Source organism: Anser cygnoides, chromosome 14, assembly GCF_040182565.1.
Source record: "Anser cygnoides isolate HZ-2024a breed goose chromosome 14, Taihu_goose_T2T_genome, whole genome shotgun sequence".
Lineage (NCBI taxonomy): Eukaryota > Metazoa > Chordata > Aves > Anseriformes > Anatidae > Anser > Anser cygnoides.
This window is the reverse complement of record NC_089886.1, coordinates 13,394,342-13,415,887: the sequence shown is the minus strand read 5'-3', so window position 1 is coordinate 13,415,887 and position 21,546 is coordinate 13,394,342. Positions and strand designations below refer to the sequence as shown.

General features: G+C 45.6%; 1 protein-coding gene across 1 annotated transcript in view; it reads left to right on the top strand.

The window, feature by feature from the left end:
• Positions 1–21,273, top strand: part of CTNNA1 (catenin alpha 1) — a 114,679-nt gene extending 93,406 nt beyond the window's left edge. The window contains exons 12-18 of the mRNA XM_067005529.1: positions 3,841–4,041; positions 5,083–5,234; positions 7,990–8,100; positions 9,629–9,810; positions 10,580–10,685; positions 16,998–17,132; positions 20,090–21,273. Of these exons, the coding sequence (XP_066861630.1) occupies positions 3,841–4,041; positions 5,083–5,234; positions 7,990–8,100; positions 9,629–9,810; positions 10,580–10,685; positions 16,998–17,132; positions 20,090–20,377 (1,175 nt within the window). The 3' untranslated portion in view covers positions 20,378–21,273. The remainder of the gene's footprint in view (positions 1–3,840; positions 4,042–5,082; positions 5,235–7,989; positions 8,101–9,628; positions 9,811–10,579; positions 10,686–16,997; positions 17,133–20,089) is intronic.
• The last annotated feature ends 273 nt before the right edge of the window (positions 21,274–21,546 follow it).

The window sequence follows — 21,546 nt, the reverse complement described above, 5'->3', positions numbered from 1 at the left end:
CGCCTCCTGGGTGTGCGTGCCCCCCAAAACGGTGCCAGGGCAGTGCTGTGGTTTGGGACTGCTTCAGATGCTCAAGTGCATCCAGCAATTATTTGGTTTTGCTGCGCTATCAAAGAGATGTTTGAAAAATATTAAAGCAATAAATATTGGTTCGAGTATTATTTGTTTGAACTTTGATAAATGTTTTCCATATAGATGCCACCACTCCAGTTCTCTGCTAAAAGCCTAAATGTGTCTTTGGATAAGATTGTGATGGGTATGATTTATGCCAGGTTCCTTGTGGGGTTATTGGGATCTTCGTGCACAGAAGGGTTTATATTGATAACTAACTGGGATGTAAGCAAAATTAAAAAGCATTCTTGTAGGTCTGTGTGTGTGTGTATAACATCACATTCCTACAATGTGTTGTGCTGTCTAGCAGGAAGTGTATGCTTTGTTGTCCGATTTAGGCTGGAATTGTATTAATTGTGCAGGCTCGATGAAAGAGGTGCTGGGTTTAGATATGTGGAGGATATTGTACAAGAACCAGGAAACTTAAACGCGCAGTGTTGCAGAGAAGCTTGCAGGTTACAACGTTTAATGAAGACCCTAGGACAAGAAAGGCACTGCTGAGTTAGGACAATGGTCTGGCAGTGGCTGATGGTCAGTGCATAGGAAATTCAGAGCAGCAGACTCCTACAGCCTAAAGATCTTTCCTGAGCGCTCCCAGCCAGGTGTGGTTTGCAGTCCAGGGAGCTCCAGCATCAGAGGTGATAGCTGCTGAGCGCTCCTTGCCGGACTTTTCTCACTTCAGCATGTGTGAGTTGCTCTTTTGACCATTACAAACTGCTGACATCTCCAGCATCTGGTGCAAAATTCACACCCTAACTGTGCCCTGTGTGAAGAACCTCCTTGTTTTTGAAACGTCACCTGTTCGCTTCATTTGATGCCTCGTTGTAGAAGGTGGTGAACAGTTTTTTCCCCTTTCAGTTTCTTCATGCTGTTTGTAAATGTACAGACTTCTGTCGTATGCTTACTCAGTCATCTCTTAATCGACTGCAAAGACTTTGCCTGTTTCATTCCTCATTTCAGAGCTGTTCTGTACCTCGTGTAATACTTATCCCCTTGTCAGGCCCCTCCCTAGCTCTCTGCACGTGTTTGTGTTCCCACTGACTCTTCTTCAGAGCAGTTGCTGATGGCACCATGTAATCGTCACATTCAGTGCTCTAAAATCACCTGGATTTCCTTACAAACGTCTTAAAGCCCTTCCCATGTGCTGCCTCCTGTTCTTCTGGAGCTGACAGAGGTGTAAGCTAGAGGTTGCCCATCACAATGGTGCTGATCTTAAGAGCCTGTGGCTGAACACTTCATGGTCCCAGTGATTATCCTTCTTCATTGCAAAATGCATCCTGTATTTTGAAATGTATGAACATGCAAGTATTAGGATTATAACAATGTCTACTGACACTACCGCTTCACCTGGTTCGCCAGCGTCCCTTGTCAAGAAAAGGTCCACCATGGAAATAGTTCTGAGCCCTTCCCCAGGGATCACAGCAGAAAAGCAGGGTTATATTTTTGCATCTGTGGCTTCAGCTTCTGGATGTTGCTCCACATTTCGGTCCTCCTTTAGCCTCCAGACCCCCTGGCTGACTTCTTAGGATGCTTGGGGAAGGAGTTCCTGATTGCTGTGATGGGGAGGCAGTGGAAGGTGTGTTGAGGTGGTGGACTGAGGAGTGACAGGCATGGGAACTTCGAACTGTTACCTTTTCACTGTTCGTTGTATTTCTTTGTTTGCTCTAAAAATATTTTTATTGGAAAAATGTGGTCTTTCGACTTTATCCTCTCTTACCTTGTTACCAAACCACACCGTTTTTTTCCCTACACTTCCTCGGGTAGGACACGATCCCTTTGCTGTTGCTGCTGTTCCGTTCTGTGTTACCTTCTATTGCTGTGAGATTTTTCTCCCGCTCAGCAGCACGAAAGCTGCGAGCTTTGATGTAGGACAGCTCTGTAACGTCCCTGCAGGTACTGGCGGTGAACCTGTGTGTCAGCATTTCCTCGGCGCTGCCACCCTGGCCTCAGCAGATGGCATTTTGTGCCAGACACTTGTGGTCCATATGCCTGTAGGACAGGTAGTAGTGTGTGTATATACGAGCACAAAGAACAGTGTCAAGCCTTATTTGTTATCATCCAGCTGGAGAATATAACCTGAGTAGATGCACCTGACAGCCCCGCACATCCCCGGGGCCCCTCGCAGACTTCCCTGTGGAGGATTATTTGTCTTCCCATAGAATTACCTTTCTGGCCACTTTGCATCTGCGAAAGACATTAGATGATCAGCTGGCATTTAGATACCCATCCTCATTTTGTCAGTGCCTTTTATTAAAGTTCACATCATCTGAAGAGGCTTTTCAATGTCTGGGGCTTACTTTATTCTTGTAGGAATTCAGGCAATAAACAGTCTCTCTTTTGGCCTGACACTGATGTTTTTCTTTTTGTAACTTGCAGGGATGTCTGTCTCTTGCTTTAAATACCGAAACTGTGTGCGCTCCTTGCTGGAGCTCTTGTAGCGTGGCTGTCTGCTCACTGAGTTGTCAGATTACTGATGAACCTGCACTTTCCTCTCTTAGGGCCACATCCTGCCCTCAGCTGAACTTGCTCATTCTGAGTTGCTTCAGAGGTGTTTCACAAGTGTAACTTTTGTCCAGGCTGCTTACAGAAGTCTTGCAATATTGCATCTGGCTCTGTTAATTTTATGTAAATTATGCAGGACTCTTCCAGCAGCAGTCCTTCCAGCCAGTTCATACAAATCCTCTATCAGCCAACTCGACGGGCTGCTCGGCTCTACCAGCTCTTGCAAAATGTCTCTTTTACTACCTGTGTAGGGAATAAAAGCCGCTTCAGTAGCACAGATTGGCAGCGTGGTGTGATTAAGGCAATGGTAAGTAATGCTGGAAACTACTTAAGGGACACAGCAGAAATGTTTCCAAGGAGGTTTCTTACAAAGCAGCAGCAATGTTGGATTGCGATGTCAAATCATTGGTACTGATACATTAAAGAAGTGCCTAACAGAGTTTGGAAAACCTCCTGGGTAGATGTCAGCAGATGAGCATCCAAACCTCGTTAGGCATCCTCAGAAATCTCTTAAGGGTTTTTACTCATTTGGACCTCTTGAGCTTGATAAATGACGGAAAATATCTCTGTATAAAAATGTATATTCTGAAAGTAAATTACAAACGGAGGTTTTGGCTTTATTTTCTGTTTTCTTGGGAGGCAGTGAGCACTCTAGTGCTGGAACGCTTTCTGCATAAATCACTGCATATGTTGCATGTCTCGAAAGTGTATCCAGGACTAACAGTGTAATACTCTGCTGGTATGTGTCTGGTTGTAGGAAAACACTATGTAGGAAGCTAGAAATGTGCAACAAGCACCCCAGTCTGCCAGGGCATTAGTGGATGAGGTGTGGCACTGGGGCCGGTGCCTCATCGTCCCACCCCCGTATAATGACAGCGGGAGTGGCTTGCAAATATTTGGAGTGAGGGCTTTGGCAGTCGAGGGGAGGAATATGGAAAGGAACAAGTTTAGGGAGAGTTCAGCTGAACTCAACTTTTCTGTTGGTAAAACAGAGTACAAAGAGGGTACAAGAATGTTGGATGCCACCAGATGAATGGACTGACCTTTGTTTGACAGCCGGTTTGGAAGGGCAGCTGTTTGCTGGTTGTAGCAAGGTTAAAAATTAATGCTTTACAGCATCTGTCTGGAGGTCTTTTAGCGCAGGTCATAAGCTGAGAAATTGTAATGCTGATGTGCATGGCAGAAAAGAAGATATTAGTGTCTAAATCTTCCTTCTTTTACCACCAGAGAACCATATTTTAGAAGATGTAAACAAATGTGTCATTGCTCTCCAAGAAAAAGATGTTGATGGCTTAGACCGCACAGCTGGTGCAATCCGAGGACGTGCTGCTAGAGTCATTCATGTTGTCACTTCTGAAATGGATAACTACGAGCCTGGAGTCTACACCGAGAAGGTGCTGGAAGCAACGAAGTTACTGTCCAACACAGGTAAGAGTGGTTCCTCCAGGACCCCTGAGTTTGTATTGCTTACAAGTGGATGGGCAGATGGATCCTAATGTACCCGTGAAATCTATTAACGACTCCATTTACATACTATAATGAAAATTAGTGGGAGTTATTTGCAGAGCTGTTGCAAAATGAGAAAAGTAATTTTGCTTTGTTGACTGGCTCGAAACTCAGCAATGCAAAAGTCTCCCTGGATGTGTCGGCTGTCATTGACTGAGCCGCGGAAAGTCAGAGTACCAGAGGGTGAGTCAGGGCCTGAAGGATACGCTGACCATCTTGCAGCACTATACCCAGGTCTGAAAAGGTTTCTGTTGCACTGACCCAGCAGAATGGAGAGTAAATTTTGTAATAGTCTGTAGAGCTTTTAAAAAAAGCGTTGTAGGTACTCGTCCCCCACCCCATAACAATAAATGTGGGTGTTGCCTGTGAACTAGCTGGTAACATCCATGTAGGGTAAGGAATGATTCCGGTGGCTTCAATGAGTGCTGTGCCAAGCGTTGGTTGTTGTTTTCATTTTAATTACAACTTTGATGAAGAATCACGGGTGACACTGAGGAACCGAACAGACTGTAAATGGTTCTGTGATGTTCTTCCTGTGGCTGCAGTGAGTCACTGGAGCACAGAAGTGCAAACTGCCCTGCCTCAGTGGCTTGTTCAACTTGAGCTTCATGGCTCTCCCCCATTGATGTGTATCTGCAGGGGTTGTTAAATAAACACTTAACATTTTATCCCATGGATTCTAACTGCTTCCCTGGGTGTTTTCCCCTTGTCCACGACAAGGGTGTGATAAACTTTTCACTGTGCAGGGGGGAGGAACAAATAGCAGCAGAGTAAACAGAAAACGAAATGAAGTTAAGGCTGGAGCAACAGCATTGGTATTCATTTGTAACAAATGTTTTGAGTTTAAAGGGAACCATTGGAGAGTTTCCAGTAGCAGTTAACAATGAGACATGCACATGGGGGTATGTAGCAGCAAATGGTATTGGGGTGGGGACTGACTGTTGGTTTGTGTCCTTAATACAGTTATGCCACGGTTTACCGAGCAAGTAGAAGCTGCTGTGGAAGCACTGAGTTCAGACCCTGCTCAGCCAATGGATGAAAACGAGTTTATCGATGCTTCACGACTGGTGTACGATGGAATAAGAGATATCCGGAAAGCTGTACTGATGATCAGAGTGAGTGCAACTTTACTGAACACCTCTCTTATTTCTCCACTCACTTTCCCCCACCTTTATTGAACTGACATGCATCAGTTTTATTCAGAGCAGACAGCGTAAGATTTTCATTTAGCTCGTACTAACATTCTCAGTCTAAAAACTGCTAATCACTCCATGTAGTACTGCAGAAGTACATTTTGACTCAAGTTCATTAAAGAGATCTGAGTATCAATGATAGCCATGAGTGGTGATGCTAAATGCTCTTCACACATCTTCTATAAAATCGTGTTAATGCCTTGCTTATTAATGTGCTAAAATCAGTGACCTTTGATTTAACAATAGCGAGTGGATTCCTGGTATAGACGCTTTTTGATGCTTTGAGAGTGTAGAAATAAAACCTGATGTCTCTTAAGAAAATTTTGAGAATTAATGATAGTTAGCTGAAAACAGGTTTAGGTGAGCTCAGCAATAGTTCTCTGTATGTTTCTGTAGCACGTGATTCATTAATTAGCTAGACACATTGAACAGGGACCAGTTGATGGAAGCTTTGTCTCTTCTGTACATGCATGTTTCATTCAGGTGCAGTTGGTGTCCTACTTGCTGGTAGGTCAGGCAGCATTGGTCTGATGGGAGGCATCAGGTGAAGAAGCAGAAGAGCTCCTGCAGTTAATTGCAGGGATGCAGAAAAGAAAGTTCTGGTTGAGGCTGACCTATTGGCTGATTTCCTGAATATTAGCATGGTAAAAATGGTCAGGAGCTAGACACAGCAAAGATAAATGTAGTGGTTTTATTCCTTGTTTCCTTTTTTCCTTGTACCCCTGTGACTCTAATGTAAATGCCTTGCAGATAAACTCTCGTCATCTTTCAGAGTGGTAACCATTGCAGATGCATTTTGGTGATAAGCAAATTGACAAATACAGCCACAGAATATATGTGATTATAGTAACCATTGCAAGACTATCTTCCATGTTTGCTGCTTAAAGCAAGGAATCGGACAGAAAATCAGAAAAGCTGACAGCCACATATGTGCTCTCCATAGAATTTTCTTCATACTTATGCCCAGGATTTACAGACAGCCAACGTTATATGAAGATATCAATGCTTTCCTGCTATGCAGACAAACTAATTGGATTCACCCCCTGCTAGAGTCCTTGTTATTCAGGACATGAAAGTACGACTGCCAATTCCACGCCGCCGGTAATTAGCAGAGCTGGCAGTGCCAGGAATCCTGACATCTCCCCTCGCGCTGTGCCTCCGATGTCAGGGTGCTGCGGCTGCCAAGAGCTAACGGCAGCACGCTGCTGACACATCGGTGACCTATAAAAAAAAGTCAGAATGTTAGTATTTGTTGTCCAAAGGGCTTGAAGGTATAGAAAGTACTTAGGCTAAAAGAGAAGGTGCCAGACCACTGCTTCTCCAGGACGTTGTGACTGAGCCCCGGGAGTAACCACGCTTGCAGGGGGCTGCTGGCGCAAACGAGCTGGTTCACTTGTTCTTTATAGAAACTGGAAGGAAAAGTCATTCCAACACCTACTTTTTGTGCTTAGGCAGCCTGTTTTCAGAATTAAAATCTTACTGTACCTGTAGGTTATTGAAATAAAGCTCTTTTCTCCCTGATGCCCAGGCAATCTTCCGTCAGCCCCCAGAGCAGTTTTTGCCCTTGGCTGTAGGATAGATGGGAAGAGAAGGGGCTTGAATACTGTAAGCATTTCTCTAAAGATGCAGCAGAATAGTTTTGTTTTGGTTTTTAACTTTTTTTTTAAATTCTGACACACTGATCTACTCCTTAGTATATGTCCTTACTCTGATTTTGTGGATATACTCTATTAAAGGCGTGGAAAGGAGCTGCGGGCTGAAATTCTCTAGGTCTTGGTTGTCAGCATAGTCAGCCACCTTCGCTTTTTGGCAATTGTTTTGTGTAACTATCTTTATTTTAAGTGTATTGCAAGATGTCTGTATTGGAAAACAAGTTTATAAAAATCAAATCATAGGAAAGAAATCGGAAGAACAGGGACTTTATTTGCATCTTGTCTATTAATCACAGCTCATTGCATTTATCAGTGAAGTTCTTTGTTGATCCAGCTCTGCAAAATTGTCATGAAGTGCCACTCCAGGCAAAGATGTAGTATTTTAACAAACATGCTGTTTAAACTGATAAGCTTTATAAAATTTTTGCCAGCTGTAGACTGGCAGTAACAAAAATAAATTCTAGGCAAGCAGGAACTAGGTCAGATGAGTTTAGCCTACAGCATAAAAGCTGGCCCTTACTAGCTAAAAATTTTAAGCTTTTCCTGGGGGATGAGAATAAATTTCGATACATTTTGTCTGTTGTTAATTCAGTCGATGCTTTGATTCATAATTGTGCTAAAGAAGACATCTGTGGTTGTGAATCAGGGCTTGAAGTTATATGTAATTTTAGCTTCAGAATGTCAGGTGAGGCTTTTACTGTTAACCAAGTCACAAATGGTGAGATTCATTTTGTAAAGGCTTTTTGTGTGTGTGTGTCTTTCAACTCCTGAGTGCATTCGTATCCTCTGACAAATGTCAGATGTTTAGTTACTGGTCAGTAATTTTGGGGATCCCTATCATGTTTACCCTGAGCAGTCACGTGTATGTAGTCACACATGCTGATAAGCTGGGTATGGTGCTAATTTAACTTTTTGATGAAAACACTGAATAATTTTTTTTTTCAGTAACTTATTTCCATTCTCTCTTTGCTTTTTAGAGCCATTTAATCTGTTGTTTGACTCTTACTGAATTTATCTTTCCTCAGACTCCTGAAGAGCTGGATGATTCTGACTTTGAGACTGAGGATTTTGATGTCCGAAGCAGAACGAGCATTCAGACCGAAGATGATCAGCTCATTGCTGGACAAAGTGCAAGGGTAAGGAAGAAATTTGAGTATTACAAAAGCGTGTCCCACCTTCAAGAAACAATTTAGCTTGCCTTGAAAATCCAACTTATTTTACCTTCTTTGGTGAAAACATCGGATCAGAAAACAGACGTTCTTTGTTTCTAATTGTCTTCTGAAAAGAAGTTTAAGGGAAATGTAGCAGTGTTGGTCTCATGGACATCGCAGGCGTCTTCATTTTATCTTGAATGTTCTGAAAGATCAAAATCCTTTTAAAATCGATGAACTACTTGATACTTTGGCATCAGACATTGTAGTAGGCACTGCCATTTAGTTAGGCAAGTGAGTTTCTGCAGGGAGATATGGGGCAAATAATTCCATTGTACAAACATTTTTTTACAACAGGCAAATACTGAATTTGTGGGCAAGAAGTAGGTAACTTCACAGTTAAGGCATTTTTAACAAAATGTCTTCTTACGCATGTGTTTGGCCACTGAGCATTTAATCAAGATGATGTTCGAAGCAGCTTGAAAATGAAATAATTTAAACTAACCACATTCCCTATGACTGTTAAAAATGAAAGCATTGATATGCAATATATAATCATTAATAGATTAAAACTTTAAATTGGTACATTGAGGGAAAAACAGGCCTTACGTATTGTTTTTATTTCACATGTTCCTTTCTGGATCAATAACAATTTTATCCTCTTGGCGAAAGTGCCACGAAAGATTTTCGAGAAGGCTCTTTTGGTCTGAAACCAGCCAAGGAGTAGTGAGGCCTTATTTATCAAACTTCTGCCACATTGGCTTTGGAATTGCACTAACTCAGAGTGGTTTTTATGCTCTCCTTCCTTGGGCAAGCACTCTATTCCTATATCCCTCTTCCCCCTTCTATTTAAATGCAGACATTTCTAATTTACCTTTTAGTACCGCAGCTGCCAGATGCTTTTTCATCCTAAGACTCCTTTTCGTGTGCTCCTGGAGGCATGAAGGCCCCTAGTATTTAAGAAGGCAAGGGCATTGAGACTTACACAGGCTGTAAACCTGGTGTAATAGATTTTATTCAGGAGTAAGCACATATTCTTTATTTTCACTTACTCTTTCCTCAGCGTGCACGCTTCTAAATAGCATTTCTAGCATTTTGCAGGAAAGAGATTCATAATGTGCATTCCAACACTGAAAGATACCCAAGTGGATCTTGCTTTTAAAACTCTTAAATTTTATAGAAAAGACAAGTCCCTCCTCTTCGTGCAGTTTTTCTTTGAGGGATAGCAACATGTGGCAAACTTGCACATTTTTTTACTATGTAGTGCCCATGTTTCAGATGTCAACTTGTCTTTCTGGGCACTTTTTCTTCTCTGGTGCTGGTAGTAATGCGTACAGCATAAACTTGGTGTTCGAAATGGAAGGAAATAGTTCTGTAAACCCTCTAGGTAGAGGGTTGCTATTAAAATTTTATCCCCCCATCTACATGACTTAAATTGGTTATTAGTGAAATGTTCCAAGAAGCCTTCTACAAGCAGCTGGAGAAGGAAATGTGAGAAAACTCTCTCTTTCAGGCTATCATGGCTCAGCTCCCTCAAGAGCAAAAAGCTAAGATTGCTGAGCAAGTAGCAAGCTTCCAGGAAGAAAAGAGTAAATTGGATGCTGAAGTATCAAAATGGGATGACAGCGGTAATGATATAATTGTTCTGGCAAAACAAATGTGTATGATTATGATGGAGATGACAGACTTCACCAGGTGAGTCTTTTTAGTTTGTGCACACACCACCGTCTCTCAGCATTGGCTGAGATGGTGATCCTTCAGTGAAGTATTTTGCAAGTACTCTTAAGAGTCTTACTTCTTATAATTTCATTTAAATGTTACCCTATTAAAGCCTGTGTATTAACTTGGGAGATGCATTACTATGCAGTGACTGGGTGGTAATAACTGTTTAAATTGATCTATAGATACATAGCGGTTATTTCCTGCCATTCTTTCTTCCTTAAGGGTGATTTTTGTCCCAAAGAGTATATATATATATTTGCTCAGTTCTTTAAAACATTAAATTCTATGGGCTTCTTGATATTGCTATACTACAGAAATAGTTCCTAGTACAGTGATTTGCAAAAGAAAGAGTGTTTTTTTGATGCCTTTTGAAATCCATTTACTAGACTTCATACAACACTATTTTTTAAACTTGATGTTGCATTCCATGCAAATTACAAATCTGTCTTGTAAAATGTTATCTCTCATCATAATTAGGTTGCTCGAAACAGTAAAATTTAAGTTGTTTTTATTCCTAGATTTAATCTGAACATGGTGAGAGACTGGGGGTGGGGTGGAGGGGTGGGAACTGACTGGAAAATGAGGATGCTGTAATGGTCACACCTGTGACCTGCCTATTGCTGTGCAACCTCCTTCGCACAGTCGGGTGTACTGCCAGTATAATATGGAGTAGAAACAGCAGTATATTGTTCATTTTTCTGCTTTTCTGGTGCTAGGAGGTAGACTCTGTTCTGTTTTGCAGAGGTAAAGGTCCGCTAAAAAATACATCAGATGTGATTAGTGCAGCCAAGAAGATTGCAGAGGCTGGGTCAAGGATGGACAAGCTGGGACGGACTATTGCTGACCATGTAAGTCACAATTCATTTTCATAACCCTCCAGCACAAATGAGCAATAGGAGATCTTTCAGTACTGCAGACGTGGTGAATACAAGAATATATGGTTAGTTTTGAGTTTTTTTGTTTTATTTTTTTAAACTGATTGTTCGGAGTTGTTTGATAGTCTTTCTAGCTGTTCTCCTGCCACCCTAAGCAGTGCAAAATGTTAAATACGTCCAGCAATGAAACTAGCAGCTCCCTGGCTTAAATCAAACACCTACCATTTTAAGGTAGCAATCTGACAACACTGCTTCATGTCACATAGTATCTAGGCCAGTTTCTCTAACTGAACAGGACTGAAACTAAATTCATGCTGCTTTTGTCATGCTCAGAATATGCCCGAGTACTTTCCAAAGCAATGGCAAGGCTGTGTAGGCAATACTGTAATTATTACATGTGTCTTATTGCACAACCCTTAATATTATTTCTGAGGCAGCTTTATAATATTAAACAATTTTTAAATGCCCTGTAGACCGAATGATCAGATTGTCAAAGCTCTCTGGTGTATTTTTATTGTCTAGTCAGAGCTGATGGAGACTTAAAGCAAGGCTTTGTAGTGACCTGAGCATTTGCTACACTGTCCCAGGCTGTTGTGCACGTTGTTGTGCTGTATGCACCAGGGTGTTTGAGAAGAGTTCTCTAGGTCTGAGTATGGCTAGCTGGGGGTTTTATGTAATGCATCTGCCTGTCCTGTGCCACTTCAGAAACTGGGTTGGGCCGAGCAAAAGCGCCTTTGGTCTCAGTCCACACCCAAATTGCAGAGAGACATCAGCATTAGTAATAATGCTCTGCCTGCAAGGGAGACCCTGAAATGCAAGTAGGTTAAGTCTGAGATCATAACCGACTGACTATGAACCATCTTTTGTACAGCTCTTGCTTGCGTTTCAGTCTTTCTTTGAATGTAAATTCATAATACAAGGTTTCAACTAAAGCTGTCTCACTTTGGAAGTAAATCTTCATAATGCAGATCTTTCTTAAGCGTTGCATCCAGAGGATGTTGTGTTCACCCGAATGTATTAATGATGCGGTGAAGTGTTTGATGAGGAGGTAAAATTGAAAAGTGGTTTTTAAAATGGATCTCCTTGCTACAGCATTTTGACAACCATATTTCTGGGAGAATCAGGTGTCACTGCTACCTTAGGTAAATGAAGCAAGGAACAGTTTGTGTTATAGATCTCAGGAGATCTTACGCTGAAGGTTTACAATGCTTTTTTTTTTTTAATTTGTGTGTTTTATGCAAACTTGATGTACGGTTTTCTGCACTGAGCCATGCCAAAAGATAGAAGGGGAGCTAAATGGTTGCTTTTAGTAGACATAAAGTCCTTACAAATATAAAAGATTAAGCACAGGTTTGAAGATAAATACGAGCAGGAGTGTACAGTTAGTCATTTTGACAAGAATATAGCTTTTTTTTCCCAGCTCCATCCCCTACTAATACTTTCAGCCTGCATATTTCATTAGATATGCTTACATACTCTTTAGAAACTTGTAGCAATCTGTTAATGTAGACCTGTCTGACAGCCACAGAGGACTTACAGTACGACCGTTCTGGTGGAGCACTAATGCCTTCCTGTGCCTAATACAGGGTTTTAACAAATGGAGGTGTTTTCGGGTCCTGCTAACCACGTGACGCCGGGTGAATCATGACCCCTCGTGTTCGCGTGTCAGGAACTCCTAACTTGTGCTGTCAGGCAGTTTTACGACACATTTCCTTTGAAACCATAAAAGCTATTACACAAGGTATTTCACGTCTGCTGAGAAGTGTCTAGCCATCAGCCTGCAAATTTCCCCAAAGGTATTCCATCTTTCACTCAAAATAGCAGTCTGCTTGTTTTGAATGGGAGAATGTTAAGAAGTTATGAGTACAACACAAATGAAAATGATTTCCAGCAAGACAGCGATTCGTCATGTATTTCGTTCAATGTTGAAATACTCACAAAGCGAAAAAAACCATTGCTTTTGCTCTTTGATAGCAGTGGGAGGTTGCTACCAGTTACCTGATAAGAGAATTGGGGTGGAGCTGAGAGGCTGCCCCGTGTCTCCTGTCCCAGCAAAGGGCTCCAGCAGCCTCCTGCGGGTCAGTAAGCACGGAGGCTGGCCTGGGGACAGAGGCTGGCGTGGGGACACACGCTGGGTGCCAGCTCATGCTGTCCTGCTCCACCGCTGGTACCACTGCCACTGCCCGGCCCGCAGCAAGAGCTGCCCCCCCTGCACGCCTTCTCTCGGCGCCTACAGCCGAGCAGTGCCAGGCCCAGCTGCTGCATAGTGTCACAGTGACATTCATACCCTAAATGCAGTGAGGAAGTCTCTGCGGTTGCTCCCTTACAGCCACCAGGTGTGGGGATGGAGCCTCTGTGCAGGAAGCAGACACCGTCGGAGAGCTCTTCTGTCCCTCCCTGCCCTTTTTCTTCGCACAAAGGGAGGAAGAAGGTGGTTCTGCTTCTGCAGAAGCTCAGCCGGGTGGTGGGATGTGAATGTGTACGTGCATTTGCTGAGGGTCAAGGACAGCTCCTGGGTGTGAAGGGGAGCAGCCAGCACAGCTTTGCCAGCAGCCAGCGCCGAGGCTGTAGCAGCGTCTCGGCGAGGTCTGCCATCGGGGGGGAGCAGGATGCAAAACACCTGCTCACAGACATCTCGTGTCCTCCTTGGGCTTCTTTACAGGCTGGTGCTGTTAGGGGTGCCCCCAGCACATGCTTGTTTCTGGCTGTAGCACAGCTGTCTGCTGGTGCCGTGCTGTGGGAGCCTCCCAGCTCGCCCTGGCTGCTGGCTTTTGCGGCTGCGGCTGTCACAGGTTAACACAGTAAAGCAGCATGTTAATCGGGGGTGAAATTGTTGCCTTTTGGATGTTTTTCTGAGTGTTCCTATGTAGAAGACAAGGATTATACAGGCATACACAGGTGCCTTTTGTTGTTGTGTTTTATCTAGTGTAATATCTCTTTTCAAACACCATCAGTCTTTGAACTGAATTCTCCGTTCTGCTCATAGAAATAGCACACACGGTACAGGAGGTGGTTTTCCAAGTCATGTCACATTGATATATACAGCTGAATAATATTTCCTATTCCATTTTTTACTTCCCCCACTAATGTTTTGTTGCCTTCTTCAGCCATTGGTAAACATGCAGCAGACTCTTCCCTTGAAAGTGCCTTCCCTTAAATGCTTTCCATAAACTCACAACCCATAAAGCACCTGGAGTTGTTCAGCGATCCTCCCGACGTGCTGTACTGTGCATTTGTCAACATTCAATTCCAGCCACGGCCGTGCCACTCGCCCGCTTTGTTAGATGAGCTGTTTGGGAGATGGAGAGCATTTTCCAAAATGCTAATTCCAGCTTTTCATTAGCTCTTCGGCCAGCAGTGTTTATGGACTTCCTCTGAAACATCCTGCACTGCTGGCTAATACTGATGAACTTAAAAAATTAACCTGTAAACTTTGCTGCTTTGTTACCCACAGTTTGCACTTCACTGATGGAAACAACGTACCAAGGAATGAGTTGCAGACGCCTCAGGTGTTTTCATTAGCTTTCCTTGGGAGTAAGAAGGTGATTGCAGCCTCTCTGTGTTCACACGGGCTCAGATGCCCCCAAAGCTACGCACACGTCGCCGCCTGCGCTGTGCAGCCCGATGTGCCTGTCGCAGCACGCCAGCAGCCCCGTGGTGGTGCATTGTGTGTGTGTGTGCCGGGGCTGCCTTAAATCACGGCTCAGCAGGCTGCCATACAACATGTAATACAGCTGTTTTGTCTTTGCTCTGCTGAAATACCGTCTTGGCTTTAAAAAACACTTGTTCAGGCCCTGGAAAATGCATTTATTACCTACACTTGCCTCGCTCTTAGAGTTAAAAGGCTGCTAGAGCAGATCAGTTACTTGGTGTGGGAAGGCAGCGCTGGGTTCACGTCACGCCACCTGTGCACTGTTGCAGCACAGGGGTCTGCTCTGGTGCCTTCTCCTTTTGTGGCTTTTTGTTCAGGGGAGCTTGGGTTCCGGCACCCATCTGGTAGAGCCGGAGCTGTAGCTAACGGGAGGTCCGTGGTGAGAATTTGGGGACAGCCCCTGCTGCTGAAGCACAGGGGTTGGGTTTTGGCTTTCTCTGAAAGGTGAGGAGAGGCTGTGGGGTTGTAGGCAATAAACCTGACTCCGAGCAAAGCATTGAGTAGTAAATTGCTGCCACATTTAAGGTTATTCTTCCAAGCCTACCATGTCCTTTATGAATCTTCATTTGACGGTGCCTTGTACTGCATCAGAGAGTAGTGGATGAGATGGGATTTTGCAGTGAATGAGGGTGTTTATAGAAGAGCTCTTGCAGACTGCTCAGCTCTCTGAATTTCAGCAGAATCTGGTCTGGTGGGGAGAGCAAGCAAGAAGTGAGTGCTGCTCAGAGTAAGGTTCTTCCGTCCCTATCGCATCCGACACTGGTAAATCACTGCAGCCACTTATTCTGCGGAGTTCCTGGTGCTGCTCTGGGGCAAGCAGTGCCAGGCAGACCTCAGCCAGCACACGGCTCTGTGGCTTTCTGCCCTGGCCAGCACAGCCTGGAGGGGAAAAACTGAGGGTGCTGTGCTCTGCTTGCCATCAGGCTCTGCTGTGGGGCCAGGGACAAGTGTTTGAATTTTGTATGTGAGAGCCTGGAAAGGCTGCCTTTGGTGATCAAAGGGTTGTGTACAAAGACCCTGATGCAAGAGCTCGAGGAGTTTCTGGTTGAAGCGTGACCACCCGGGAAGGATGGAGATCGGTGCGGGGGCTGGCCTTAGCCCTGCCCCTGATCAGTGCTGCCTGGATTCCTGCTCTGCTGTGGCAGTGGTGCTGGGCACGGTACTGCCTGCCCTGGGGCAGAAAACGAAGCCTCGTTGTGGGTCCGGCACTGGCCTTGTGAGGAGGGGGACCTGTGAATGCCTGGTGGGGCGATGCGAGGAGATGTTCCAGAGGAGGAACCGGCGCGTGAGCTGGCAGTGCAGTGCCCCCAGCCCCACCTGCTTGGGGCCAGGTTTGGGTGTAAGGCGTGGTGCGTGGGACACGGCGCCACGTACAGCACGTCGACCTGGAGCTGAAGGCATTCATTCATGTGTGGCCACAATGCCTGGCCCTGAACCGCTGGCTTTTCGCAGAAATGTGACAGTTGTCGGTCGTGGTGTGCCTTGCTGTGGACACGAGAGCACACCCTGCCAGACCACAACACCCCGTGCACCCACTGCAGTAGCTTCTGCCATCGTGGATACATCCAGAGTGGTTTAAAACGTGTTGTCCTGGGCACTGCTGCGCACAGCCGGCAGTGTCTGGGGCTCCGAGCTGGCCGCCCTTGTGTTCATTTATCAGCAGCGCAAGAGGCTGATGGGCAGAGGCTTTTCAGAGCTCAGGGCACGTCAGTCCTTTATTCCCCAGCCTTCACACCCAAGTGTGCCAGCAGACCTGAGGTGGGCAGCTGTCCCTAGGACAAGCGCTGCTCGCCCCCGTGCTCGCTGCCGCGTGTAACAGGACTGCGGGACCGGCGTGGGCGGCAAAAGGCTTCTTGTCGCCTCTTGGTCTTAGGCATGCAGAGCTGTTTTGGACTGTAGCTGCCCCTCAGCTGGGCTCCTCTTGTTTCGAAACCCAGCGCGAGGCCGACTCATTAATCATCCTGCTGCAAAGCAAGGGACGGTCCTTCGTTTGGGTCCGAGAAGGCAGCTCTCTGCGCAGCGCTGCAGCCCCTGGAACCTCTGTAGTTTCAGTTGCAAAGCTGGAAAAGTGAATTCTGTCGTGTGTATGGTTGAGTGCTTCAGCGTGCACTTGAAAAATTTTATTTCGTGCCTGGTGAGGAATCTAGTTCCCACACTGCTGCAGAATGGGAGCAGAAGGCAGGGAAATATCAATTTTGCAGGATATAATCAAGTAACTGGTGGGTTTGTCATTTCCTAGCTTCAGGTACTTAAGACTGGGAATTGAGGCTGGATGTAGTAACTTTTGTGAGTCGCAGTTTGAGATCTGGGTGTGAAATCGTTGCTGCTGTGTCCTGCATTGTGTACAGGAAGGACTTTGGGCGTCAGTAACCCTGCTCTGGGAGGGCTGGGCACCCTCCTTGTCCTCGCAGGGAGCTCAGGTTGCGCTGGCTGTATTTATTGCTTGTGGGTGTTTGTATGCGTTTAGCTTTGCCTGTGTATTGCTCGGTTGTCTTTTGGAAACCAAAGCTCCACAGAAAGCGTAATGCTGTCCGGACCATTACCGCATGCACTTGGCTGCTTTCTCGCTGAGTGACTTCAGCTCCAGTTCTCACGATCACCAAGTGAAACTTCACCTTTGGTTTTCCTTCCAGTGCCCCGACTCCGCCTGCAAGCAGGACCTGCTCGCCTACCTGCAGCGCATCGCCCTGTACTGCCACCAGCTGAACATCTGCAGCAAAGTGAAGGCTGAAGTGCAAAACCTCGGCGGGGAGCTGGTCGTGTCCGGGGTACGTAGGAGCTGCAGCATGCCCGGTTCATGCGGTTTTTCCTCCAGGGGTAACAGTTATTTCAGGCTAAGCTATTCTGCTAAATATTACAGAATATCAGCAAGGTATTTCGGGGCTTTCAGTCGAAGTTTTAGTACATGCTGAGTTTGTAATCCTGCCTGCCCTGCCTCATTGGTTTTGTTACTGTTTGAAAGGGGGGAAATACAGAAATGCAGAAAAATACTTCATGTTTCCATACTCAGCAGTGTGTGTGGACAGATCCACTTTACCTCTGTGTGATCTCCCATTTTTTAAGACTGTTTTTCACTTTCAGTGAGGTTAAATCACTTTAATCAGCATAGCTAAACCTACCCCATGTGTCTGCACAGCCTTGGAACATGCTGGGGTCCCGTAATGCTCCAGAGATGTTAATATTTCAAAATAGCTTTGCCCTGAAGAGTGCAGGGATTTTTAGTGGCTGCTCTGTTTTATGACAGCTGAAAGCTGCCGTAGGCCAGCCTGCTTCCTTATTCTAGCCATTACTTAGCAAATATTTTTTTTTCACTGTACTTCATGAAATGCTTTCTCCAAAGAGGAATCTATATTGGGGCTATCTATGGGGAGGAGAGCAGAGCTAAATTCTTAATTTCTCCTGGCATGTTCTTCCTTGCCCCTAGTCAGTCACGTGTGACCTCCAGTGCTTTTGCCCATCCTTGTCACGACTGAGGTAGGAAATTCAAAGAAGGGGCTGGTAGTCCGAGATCGCTGTCTGAATCCTTAAAATCAAGCAGAAGTCACCACCCCCTGCCATTCAGATGCTTCAAATGCTTCAACTTACAGCACCTTTCTCCCCACAAACAAGCCCAAGGTGTAGAGCTTGGAGTAGCAGTAGCTGAGGGAGGTCTGCACCAAGGAGCTGCAGAGGCAGCGGTGAGCCACGCTGCCATAAGCTGAGCTCCTTTGCGGGGTGATGGGCGTCTGCTGCACCTCCTGCCAGTCCCACACGCTCGTGCTGCCAGCACCGCGGTGCTGAGCGATGAGATGTACTGCAACATGTGTTGCTTTGCAGCTCTGTTGCATGCCTGATGTCCTATTATCTGCAAGGCTGAAGGCATTGTGCTGTCAAAGTAGTAGATGTGTCATTATGCAATAATATGTACTCCAGGGTTTTACTGCAGTTATTCAGTGTCTTTAGAATTTACATACCCTTCTGCCATAAATTAGCTATATGAACAGGCTGGCATCTGTAGTCTAATCTCCTGGTTTTATCTGTTCTCCACGAATCTGTCCACTGGGGCTGAATACTGCCAGTAGTAGTGCTAAGCCTCTGTCAGATTATCAGGTGAAGACCTGCTTGTGGAGGCTGATCCAGGGACTTCTGAAAGTGCTGTCTAAAAGTAAAATTCTCTCCAGTGTTGGCATCCTCCCCCATCTGGATGCAGCAAACATTCTGTGGAAGCAGAGCTATAACCAAGGCAGTGAGAGCTTGCACCCTGAGCAATCTGGCAGTTCATTTAGAAAAGCACCTCCTTGCTTTCATTGCATTTAATACGATTCTTCCCACTGTGAAGAATCATGGAACTAGTAAAATGCAATGAAAGTGTTTTCCAGCATGATGGCTGGGGCAAGGAAAGCAGATGACACTGGGTTGCTGGAGGGTACAGATCAAATCTGCCCCTGTCACACTCAGAACACTGCGTGATGGAAGGGAAGGTCCCAGCGCCATGAAAGAGCAACCCCCCCCATGCTCGATTGGTTTTGCTGCCGGGTAGGCCATGGCTTCAAGTTCTTCCCCCGAATCTTCCTTAGACGCATTCAGTGCTGGAATTTAAATGCATGGAGGCAGCCGAGTTCTTGTGTAAGCTGAGCAGAGATGCTGAAATCCTGCCAAAGACTGTTTGGCATTCGCACGCTGCAGGTCCTGATCTTGCGTGTGGCAGATGAGTTGGTACCAAACACGCACAGACACAGCACCCGCGGCCACCAGCATTCGGGACCCAGCCCGCCTCCTGCACTGAAATGTCCCCGACCGAGACTGGAGGCGGTCTTTCCCTTTGCCTGCAAGCATTTAGACCCAAATCTCCCGACGAGGTTGGTGGCCAGGCTCAGCTGGAAGTTCTCTGTGCCATCTCTGCTGGCGCTCGGCTGCTTTTCAGCCAGGGTCATAAATCATCGAGCGGGAGAATCAGTGAGTGGGGGAGTGATTGGAGGCTGCTGCTTAGGGAATGGAGCTGCAGGGAAGTGAGGTTGGGCACTTGCCTGACTCCCTGGGCTGCCGATGCGTGTTAGGTTTATTGGTTAAAAGAGGGAAACGTGGGCAGGCTGGGAGAGCCCCCGCTGGCGGCCGGAGCCGTGCTGGGACCTGGTTCTCCGCTCCAAGGCAGTGACCGGGTGCTGTCGCCCACCAGAGCAGGGCGCTGGCACCCTCATCTCCCCCTGCCTGCGCCCCGCTGCCAGCCTCCCCGTTGGTCGCGCTGCCACACACTACAGCTTCAGCAAGCGCAGCTTTTTTTTCTCATTTTAATGCTGTTGTCGATCAGGAACCACCTCGGCCTGAAGAGACAATTACATTCCTTCCTTTCTAATACAACTTAATATTCTAGGGTGATTTAAATGTTTATTACCAGTGATTAAGATATTACCACGACTTTATTAATTTCATTAGAGAATAAGCTACTGTTAAAGCTTAGTCACAAAAGCAAACAGCGGAATACAAATCTTTTCAATTGCCGTTAATATGGAAAAGGCACAGATAATGTGCAAATGTTGCTCTTTTTATTTCCTGGTGGCACAAGGCAGGTCCTCACCGCGTGGTGTCGAAAGAAAATGACTGCCTCGAGGTCGGAAGCTCAGATTTCAAAAGAAAGCCCAATCACTGGTAGTGCTCGTACAAAATGCACCCCAGGACCATGGCGTGTTGAGGAATACCGTGTGTGTGCACTTTAACAGTGTGTAACTCTCACGTTGATGTTCGGCAGGTGGACAGTGCCATGTCTCTGATCCAAGCAGCCAAGAACCTGATGAACGCCGTGGTGCAAACCGTGAAGGCTTCCTACGTGGCATCGACCAAGTACCAGAAGTCCCAGGGAATGGCTTCGCTCAACCTTCCCGCCGTCTCTTGGAAAATGAAGGCTCCAGAGAAGAAGCCCCTGGTCAAGAGGGAGAAACAAGACGAGACCCAAACTAAGATCAAAAGAGCGTCCCAGAAGAAACACGTCAACCCGGTGCAGGCTCTCAGTGAATTCAAGGCTATGGAGAGTATTTAAAGAGGTGTCTCTGTTGGTTATTTTTCTTTAGCCCACTACTGCTACTTCCTGAACTCTACTTTTAATATTCTAAGGATTTTCAAAAGTTTACTATTCCTCAAAATGTATTTACTTAATATAATTTTGATAACTTTGTTTAGATCATGTGGGGAAATACTCAAATTATAAGTCCTTTCAATATAGCTTCAGCCTACAAGAGTGTGTTAATTTAGATTGCTTTTAGATTTCAGGGGTGTATTTCTAGCTGAAAATTATTTTGTATAATCTTGCTTTAAATAAAATATTCTATAACCAAAGAGGGTTTTACAATAACACTAACAGTTAACATTGATAGTTGAATCATTCTGCTTGGAGACTGCAGTTTTTCGTTGTGATCAAGAGGGAAAAATTAGATCTTTTCACTCAAAAAAAGAAAAAAAAGTATTATTGTATGTATTAGTGTATTCCTGCTGGGGATGGAGAGGGACTAAGCTTTGTACGCTGAAAGGAGAATGAAAACACAGCGGGCGCTAGCGGGGCCCTGCCCTGGCCGCATACTCACGCCTGGCCAGCACATGGAGAAGCGCTCGCCTGGCCCCGGGGAGCCCGGGTGGCCTTGGCTGGGAGCGAGGAAAGGGGCACCGGGCCTGGGGGAGCCTCGTGCTGCCTGTGCCACGCGTTGCTGCTGCTCCCTGCCAGAGCCCGAGCCTGAGCCTGCGCCCACGCCCGCGGGCTGCCTCGCCCCGGCCCTGCGCTGGGGCTTTCGTGTTCGCGGGGGACAATCTGGTGAGACACTCGATGCGTGATGAAAGGAAACCGATTACTTTTGTATGACACGAGATGAGAATTTTAATGCCTGGTTACAAATTACTAATGTATTTTGCTGCGGGACACTAATAAAGTTGCTTTTACCAGCCGGTGTATTGTCGTGCTGTGAATGTAGCGTGTTTGCAGCCCGCCCCGCTCCCCCTCCCCGGCATTCAGATGCAAATTGGCATTGTGCTCATTTCTAATAATTGCTATGCATCCTGCCTTGGGCTTGCGAAGGAGCCCAGCAAATAATGTTTGTTCAGGCTGCAATTTAGACTATACATTATTTGTGATAACTGTAGCTACAAGGTATAATTTTGCTGTCTTATTTAAATTTTATGAATTTCAGTGTGTTTTACACTTACCAATAAAGTCCGGTA